Here is a 9,193-nt window from a genome sequence, read left to right on the forward strand (position 1 = left end):
GAATGCGGCTGTGGGCCGCTGCTGCCATGACGACACCGCCGCCCGTGCACTTCCATCTTTTCATTAACGCGGGAGCACGGAGCGGGCGCAGGGACATGCAGGGATGAGACCGCGTCCGCCCGCAGCCGCGCCGCTGCTGCAGGCGAGCGCTGCGAGAGCTTCCAGGGCGGCGGGGGGCGGCGGGCGCTGGCTGGGCGGCGGGTCCCGGCCCCGGCCGCGGCCGCACCTCCCGAGCCGCTCCCGGCGCCGCGGCCGCGCCCGGGCGGCCCCCGCCCCATGGCGTCGTGCGCGTCACCCGCCGTCCTCCCGCCCCATTGGCCGCGCGCCGGGGTCTCACTATCCTCACTCCACCCCTCCAGCCAATGGCCGCGCGGGAGCCGCCGCCGCGGCCCCGCCCCCCGCCCGCCTGACCCTGCGCCGCTGCCGCCCGCTGGCCAATGGGGTAGCGCCGGGCGGGGCCGCGGCGGCGGCCAATGGGCGGCGCGCGGTGGCGCGGGCGGCCCGGCAGTTGTTGTCGCGCAGACGGAGCTGCCGCCGCCGCCAGGTGAGGGTGAGGGGTGAGGGGTGAGGGCGGCCCGGGGTGCGGGGCTGCGGGCTCCCCGAGGGAGCGCATCTCTCCTCGGCGTTCCCCGCGCGTGGGTGGTGTGTGCCGGCATGTGTCCGCCACCGGGCAGGGCCGGGCGGGACGGAGGAGCCCCGGTGCAGCCCGGCCGCTGGCTCCTCGGCTCCCCGGCGGGGTGTTCGGGGGTGGCGTCGGTGGTTAAGGTGCCTTGCGCGTCCGTGTGCCCGAGAGCTCGGGCTGTGTGCTGCCTTGGCGTCTGCTGCGATGCTTTTGCTGTTACAAGAAGTGGCAGCATCGCGATGCTGTTGCTAAGGAAGAAAAACAATAATTAATGTTGGATACTGGCTTGGTGTGCTGCTTAATATGTGAGACACATTGGAATGGGCTGCCCAGGGAGGCGATGGAGTCACCCTCCCCGGAGGCGTTTAAGGAAAGACTGGATGTGGCGCTTGGAGCCGTGGTCTAGTTGATAGGGCAGCGGTGGGTCATGGGTTATAGGTGGGGCATAGTCAGAGGATCTCAGAGCTCTTTTCCAACCTGCGGTTATCTAATTTGTGTCGGATTTAGCCTAAGTGTACCTGCTGGGGATGGACCAGTGTCCTCTGACCTGTGAGTTGCAAACCTGTGTGAGAGTGGAGGATGGACCTGTTAAAGGGGTCCAGAGGAAGGCACTGGACACGTCATCAGTGGGGAGAGTGGAAGAGCTGGGGTTGTGCAGCCTGGAGAAGGTTCAAGGGACACCATACTGTGGTACATAAAGGGGGTTTCTTGCTAAGGCTTGTAGTGACAAAGCACAGGGCAGTGTTCTTAAACGAAAAATGGATAGGTTAAGATTTGCCGTAAGAATGACACTTTTTACAGTGAGAGTGCTGAGACACTGGAACAGGTTGAGCAGAAAAGTTCTGTATGCCCTATACCTGGAAGTGTCAGAATGCCATGTGCCACTTGATGTCCTGAAAAATGTCCCTGCCCATTCCAAGAGGGTTGGACTGTAAATGATGTTTAAAGGTCTCTTCCAAGCCAAACCAACAAGGAGCCTAGTCTGTGGAAATGGCATGAGTTCAGGGCACCTGCAGAAATGCAGCTTCTGTGGTTTTGGGAGCTGTGAGGAAAAGTCCATTACTGAGGGAAAGGTGGATTGCTTCAAGCCAGCTGCAGTGTTGATGTAATTTGCAGGGATTTTGGTTCACAGCCATGAGAAAAATGGGACAGGATAATCAAGAGATCACAGTTAACTAAAAATTAAAATTAAATATTTTTTGAACCCTTCCATTGCTCCTTTAGTACAGAATACAATTATCCTGCAAAAGCCTTGATATAAAAATTTAGCTAGTAATTAATATTTCTTTATCCTTTTGTTCTCTTGACATAATCTCAAAACCTAGGAGCCGATTGCCTCTCAAATTGGTTTGCCTCTCAAACCAATCTAAAGCTTTGTTCTTTTAGGCTATTCTGTATGAAGAGAATCTGTCTTTGCTGTCCTTTCTCAACTTTTAATTTAAAACTAAGTAATGACTCTATCATGTAATGTTTTTTTTTTCTCTGAAGATTAACTTCTGTTTATTGGATTTTTCTCAAAATTTGCAGGTTACTTCCAGATAACTACAGAAGAACTGTAATTGGGATGTTTTATGATTGAACCATGGCCATGAATGACAGCGTTAATATCTTGAACTCTGCTTATCTGGCAGTGGAATATATAGACTCCTTCTTACCTGACAATCCCCTGCAGCAACCATTTAAAAATGCCTGGAATTACATGCTGGATAACTATACAAAGTTCCAAATTGCAACTTGGGGATCACTTATAGTTCATGAAGTTTCATACTTTTTGCTCTGTGTACCAGGATTTATCTTTCAGTTTATACCCTACATGCAAAAGTATAAAATTCAACAGGTAAGAGAAAGTTATGAAGAATACACTGACTTGTCTTTTAACATATCAGGCAGAGGATATAATCACAGGATCCTGGTTGTCAGTGTATATGGTTCCATTTCATCTGTCACTTGGACATCCTGGAAGCAACAAAGTAAAATTACTCTGTGTATGAGGAGAGAAAGAGAACTGAATTTTGGGGAAGAAAAGGAGTTTTTTTCCCTGAGGAAGGGTTATGCTTTTCTCCATACTGCTATAGAGAGGAAAGGGTATGTCAGCCTTACTGTTAGTAAAGTTTTGTATATATAATTTTATATCAGCAGGGGAAAGTGAATAGAATTCTGGCATCTGGTGTTAGAGGTGTATCTTAGTAGTAAAAAATAATTACATGGTGTGCTTTTTTTAATAGCAGTGCTCTTCTTCGAAGTACCTCTATGCACATCCTCTTGAAAGGATTTTGAAATATTTTGACAATGAAGAAAGCCTGGGATGGATTGCACACTCCTAATTGGAGGCAAAGGCACATCCAGTATCTAAAAGATCATTGGTTTCCCCTAGTTCATTATAGTTTGAATTAGAAATTAATAACACCAGCTTCTGAAGTTATTGCAGTAGTTGATAGAATGTCTCCCTGCAAAAACTGAATGTTTTCAAGACAATTATTTCTTCAAAAGCTTGTATCTTCAGCCTCTCTTTATATTATTTTAACAAGGGAAGTGCATTCTGTGGTGTGGAGAAGGAAAGAAAACTTGGATTGTGTTAAACTATTGAGTATGAAACGTTCCTGCTAACTATAAACACTGAAAAAAACAAAAATAGTTTGGAGGTGACTGACAAGACGGCTTATCTTAAAACACTAGCCTAGAAAAATGATGTTTTGACAAAACTGAATCCAGTGCCATGTTATTTGTGTTGCCTCAGTTAATCTGTGTTACTGGAATTATCTGTCTTCCAAGGTGAAATTAAACTGACTCCAAATGAATTTTTGGAGCACTTCACTTGCGTGCAACAGAAACATGTAACACAATGAATTCTTTATGCTTCATTTTAGGATAAACCAGAAACATGGGAAAAACAGTGGAAGTGTTTCAAAACTCTCCTCTTCAATCACTTCTTCATTCAGCTTCCCCTGATTTGTGGTACCTATTACTTCACAGAGTATTTTAACATCCCGTATGGGTGGGAAGAGATGCCGAGATGGTATGTGGATTTTTCTGATATGGTGATGCTGAGCTACATAGAGCTGGAGGCAGAATATTTAAGAATTAGTGTTGTCAACTCGAATAGGAAATAATTTTTTGGCAATGTAAAGTGTGTTTGTTAATCATCCTTCATTTGCTGCTTAGCTGCTATAAGAGCTAATTAGAATTTTCTAATTTTTTTTTAATGGCCCCAAGCTGTTCTAATCTTTGGGAGAGAAGGGGGATTAGGAGGGAGTTTATGGAAGCAAAGCAAGATTCCTGGCGGGGTGGGTTAAATGTTAGGCTTTCTGGGGGTTTTATTTATCTAATTTTTTTTATTCCTCCTAAGTATCTCTACCTTCCACCTTGTTTTATATCATAGCAGGAGAGTGTTCCTCAAAGGAGAATGTACCACCTTCACAGGTTCTTTTCTTACACTGAACTGATGGGCTTTTGAACAAAGCTGGATTAGCTATAACTGCCCCCTTCTCCCCCACCCCACCCCAGCAACAGTAGTTTTGCATCACAGAAGGTCATTTTTCTTGGAGAGCTGTTTGTTCTCTGGTGTAGATGGCTGATGCAGCTCTAAGTTTTTTATCAAGTTCCCACACAGTCTGTGGTTGTTCTCTGTAGACTGCATTTGTAATATTGAAATGACAGCTTGTTACACTAACTGTGAGTTAACACTAACTGAAGTGAGTTAATGTGTGCTAAGTCACTTCAGCATATCAACAGATGAGCTGATAAGCACCACAGTCTTTTTACCCAGTAATTAGTATCTTTTTATGTTAAAAAAATAGTGCACTGCTCTTCAGTCAGTAATAGGTATAAACGTTTCTGAGCTTTATTATCATGTAAACTATATCCTCTTTCAGGAACATAAGTCTGCCAGTATTTTCTATAACTAATAGATCTTCTGCTTTTTAAAGGTATGTTCTGGTTGCCCAGTGTTTTGGATGTGCAGTGATTGAGGATGCCTGGCACTATTTTCTGCATAGATTGCTGCATCACAAGAGAATATACAAGTATATCCATAAGGTTCACCATGAGTTTGTTGTATGTATTACTTGATTTTTTTTTTTCTTTAATAATAGCTTTTAGTATATGTTTCATAGAACTTACTTAAACATCTTATTTGAAAGACCTAAGAATTTTGCATTTGTTTGACAGTGTGGTTAGATGCCTTTTCTTGGGCACTTTGTCAAGAAGAGTCATCCATTTTGTTTCTGAAAACACCTCCTGTAATTTGATTTCAGTGAAATGAAAGATCGCATTCTTGCTAAAGTTTGATCGTATTTATGACCAAGGTGAAGTGGACTTTTAAAAATGCACATATAGGTTTCATTGCTAGGGGAAGGGAAGCAGTAGATGTCTGGAATTGTTCATCAATTCCCCACCACACCCAGAGCATATGAATCCCCAGAATGTGATCAGACAGGCAGCTCTTGAACAACCCAGTGTGTGCATCGTGTACTTGATTCAAGGAAGGGATTACAGCTCTGGATGAGAGCCTCTGGAATTAATATAGCCCATTGTGCAATTCAAATGCACAAATATAGCAAGAGCACACATTTTGGGTGGTTCTGCATTTAGTGGCGTTGGAGCTGGCATTGAGCACCAGGCAGTGAAGCACAGGCTGGAGCCAGGCAGGATCCAGCAGTGTAGATCCATCCACTTTGTAGATGTTACTACTGTGTTTAGGAGGCACTGTCCGTGGAGCCCAGGAGTCAGCGCTGTGAGTTTCTGTGCTGCTGTGTATAACCTAGGCTGTGCCAAAAGGAAACTGCAAGCTGCTGGGTCACGGGTGCTTTATGCATGCTGCCAGCAATAGAGGAGCTTGGTATGGATTGATGCATGCATATGTACGGACATCTGCAGCAGCAGCTGCTCTCTTCTTGCTCTTGGCAGCCCCTCAGGTCTCTAGCTGTGGAGCAGCTTTTGGCCCTTATTCTTGAGAGTGGTTAGCAGTTCTCACAGAAGTGATCTGTAGCCTAATGGCTGTTTCACTAAAAACTTTTCCTGACAGTAAAAAGAGATGTTTTTAAAGTATCCCCTAAGACAAAGTGGACTTCATTTTTTTCTGATGATCTTATTTATAACCTTTGGCATTAGGTTAAAACTTTTAAAGCTGTTCTCTCTGTATGGTGTTCTGTGATTGAAAACTCTCTGGAATGTCTTTTTTTGATAAACCAAGTGTAGAAATGACTGGTGTGTGTGTGTGTGTGTGTATATATGTGTATGAGAGAAAATGTTTTATATCAATCTCAAAATCACATTTGAGGGGTACAAATTTATTTTAAAAAGTGGTCAAAGATGAGGGATTTTTCATTTTTATTTTGATAATAAATTTCTAAGTGAGTCCTGCTTCTGAGAATATTTTGGCTTCCTTCTTTCTTCTGCTTCCAAGACTGGATGTATAGCAAAGCTGATAGGAGCTTGCCAAACACTTTTAATATTCCTGAAATTATGCTTTGACCTGGGGTGATGGTAAGCCTAAACAAAAGTTTTCAGTTTTTCAGCTAGTAGTGAAGTGTATATATAATAGAGTGATAATTCTTATGACTTTGGAATACTGTTTTTCCAAAGAGGAGCTAAATATGTGTGTTATGGCCCTTGCTCAATCATACCATTCCCTTTGCCCGCAGCATTGTTGTAGTCTTGTGGGGTAATGGAAGAGTATTGCAAAATAGTGCTTCTGATTTCAGAGTACATAAAACTGAAAATGGTGACTGTTCCCTGTCTGTTATCTCTTTCTAGTCTCCATTTGGAATGCAAGCAGAATATGCACATCCTCTGGAAACCCTCATCCTTGGAACTGGCTTTTTTATTGGAATAGTTGTTTTCTGCAACCATGTGGTTCTTCTGTGGGCATGGGTGATCTGTCGCTTGATGGAAACCATTGATGTACACAGGTGAGATGCTCATTGCTTCTTAATAATTGTTTTTTCTCTTGTCCTTACATCAGACTCACCTGTCCCTGTCTCTGAGATGTATTTTTTATTTTGCACTAAAATGTGTTTCTGTGTCTTAAAAAGAAAGCGACAACCAGGGGAGTTACCACTCTTCTCTGTTTTGAGGTAGTGTTAGCAGCAGGTCTTGATGGTGGACTATCAGCTAGAGCATCTCAAGGAGGGTTAGAGGAGCTAGGCACCTGATTAGGATGTCTGGCTGTTGATATTTGGTGTGCAGGTGATCTTATGCATATTGGAATACCAAAAATCAATTACAAAAGGTGATAGTCCAGCCAAGAGTTTTATCTGTTTAATATTTTGTCAGACTGTTTTCTAGCTCAAGAGAAACTTTATGCTCTGTGACCACTGACTCCCTTTAAAACAAATGCATACATTTCTTTTGTTTATTTGTTTGTTTATTTATTGTGAATAAAAAGGACAAGATTTCTTGTCGCTGTAGTAGAAGTAACAAATGTGGATCCAAAATCTTAGGGCAAATCCCAGTAGGCTTAGTTTAGTTCATCTACATATGAATGAGCTTTTCTTTGCTGTGTTCAAGAGGCAGGGGACACTAAGAGTTTATTTTTGAAATGATAGTATTAACACTTAATATATTTGTAAATATATTATGAAGCACATAGTGTCTTATTGCAAGTTGAGTATCAGGTGTTTCTGTGGAGCATAAGCTACCAGTAAATTCATGGTATAAAGCATTCCAGGTTTAGTCATGTTTTGCTTGTAGTCTTCCCAAAGTATATGTTGTGACATACCATAAACTTGTTGATAAAAAATATGAATTTCCTATTATAATTTTAGTTTGTTCTCCACATGAGGGGTTTATAATGAATTGCCTTGCACTCTCCCCACTAGGTGGTGGTAGGAGGCTTTCCAGTACTACCAAGCAAAGGAGTTGGAATCCCTCTAGAGCACATTGCTCTGCTTTTAATCTTACTTTAATCATATATTTGGATTTTAAATATTTGAAGAACTTGCTGAAAATAAGAGTAGGCATACAATGATTGTTGATTTGAGATGTTCTCTGATGAGCTGCTGTGCTGATGGTAATAGCTGGCGCTTAATGTTGCTTCTTGTTCTTCCTTCCTGAAGTTACTCTAAGTTAAAACTGTTAAGCCAGCAGGAAGGCAGCCACTGTGATTTAAGTTATCTGCTGTTTTTTTTTTTTTTTTTTTTTTTTTGTATTGCCTAGTAAGCTGAGCTGAAAAGCAAGTGCCAAAGTCATTGTGGGATAACTTACAGAGTCATTTGGTGAGGAGTAGAGGGAACTTGTTTTCATGTTAAGGCAGTATCATAGTGATTACCTTAGGACCTTAGAATACTATAAAATATATTTTTTTCATAAAAATGACAAGTTAATGTCTATATTTTGTAGTTTATGTATCAGAAAAATCCTTACCCTAGTTGCTTTTCTTTTTTTTCCTGCCCTGTAGTGGCTACGATGTCCCGCTGAACCCTCTTCATTTGGTGCCTTTCTATGCTGGGGCCCGTTTCCATGATTTCCATCACATGAACTTTATTGGCAACTACGCCTCCACTTTCACATGGTGGGACAGACTCTTTGGTACAGACTCTCAATTCATTGCCTATCAAGAAAAAGAGAAGAAGAAACAATGTGTAACAAAGAAGAAGGCTAACTAAATTTCCAGTGTAAAAGTCAACTTTTGCTTTTCTGTAAAGCAAAATAGTGATTGGGTGTTTAGCATAAATGTTGTTCCCTGGCTACTAAGAGGTAGGGAAAAACAGCTAATTGAACTGCAGTATCTTTCTAATGGGAATGTTTTCTATTTTATACATAAGTACTGCATATATTTTAACTACAGATTTAAAGATGATGGAAAAAAACAGAGATGATTTGTGTCTATCTTTTTTTCTTTTTTTTTTTTTTTTGACAAGAAAAAAAACAGGTTTATCTATAATGTTGCCCATTTTTGGATCTGGGTAGAATTACATACATACACTGAAGTTGGTCTTAGTTTTTTTAAATATATATTCTTAAATTTATAATATCAAATAGTAGAAGTTATTAACTAGCATCAGCACTGTATTATTTAAATATTGGGTAAAAGTTGCTTAAAACCAAAACGTCTGTTACTAGGAAGCTTGGACAGGTCTTTTGCACACTGGATAATGTGAACTGCTAATAACAGAATACCTGGCTAAACATGAGTTATCAGAGACATTCCTGATCTAGATTTATTATGTTATTTTACATTACAGATAAAAAGAATAGAAATTTTTATTTGAAGACACTGTTTTTTGCTGCTCTCTTGAAGTTGGTCTGTCAGTGTACTTAGCATTTACATTACATTCTTCTCTGTGTTGTAATTTGCTGATCTGACTTGTTGCTATATTTGCACTTGTGACTGATGAAATAAATGTGGTTTGGTTTGATGCATGTATTATACTTTTCATATGCTTTTAAACACAAAGCTGTGATAAAACCATGTAGGATACAGGGTCTTACTCTTCATCTCTTTAATAAAGAAGCATTATTTGTTAGGATGGTTTGCAGCGGTGCCATCTCTTAAACTACTTACAGAGGCAGCAGTGAGAAATGGAAACAGAGAACACATAAATTCTGCTGGTTTTTGTTTTGAAGGACTTG

At 41.6% G+C, this 9,193-nt stretch overlaps 1 protein-coding gene across 2 annotated transcripts; it reads left to right on the top strand.

Annotated features, from left to right (window-relative positions):
- Window positions 1-454: 454 nt before the first annotated feature.
- MSMO1 (methylsterol monooxygenase 1) lies at window positions 455-8,979 on the top strand. Of its 2 annotated transcripts, none has more exons than XM_053976503.1 (6): window positions 455-544; window positions 2,150-2,459; window positions 3,490-3,638; window positions 4,549-4,675; window positions 6,377-6,531; window positions 8,019-8,979. In XM_053976503.1, the coding sequence occupies exons 2-6, from the start codon at window positions 2,205-2,207 to the stop codon at window positions 8,224-8,226; spliced, it is 894 nt and encodes a 297-aa protein (XP_053832478.1). In that variant the 5' UTR covers window positions 455-544; window positions 2,150-2,204; the 3' UTR covers window positions 8,227-8,979. The 2 variants fall into 2 exon arrangements, with proteins under 2 accessions (XP_053832478.1, XP_053832477.1); XM_053976502.1 differs by lacking the exon at window positions 455-544 and adding an exon at window positions 1,130-1,312.
- The last annotated feature ends 214 nt before the right edge of the window (window positions 8,980-9,193 follow it).

Source organism: Vidua macroura, chromosome 4 (genome assembly GCF_024509145.1).
Source record: "Vidua macroura isolate BioBank_ID:100142 chromosome 4, ASM2450914v1, whole genome shotgun sequence".
In the NCBI taxonomy this organism is placed as follows: Eukaryota; Metazoa; Chordata; class Aves; order Passeriformes; family Viduidae; genus Vidua; species Vidua macroura.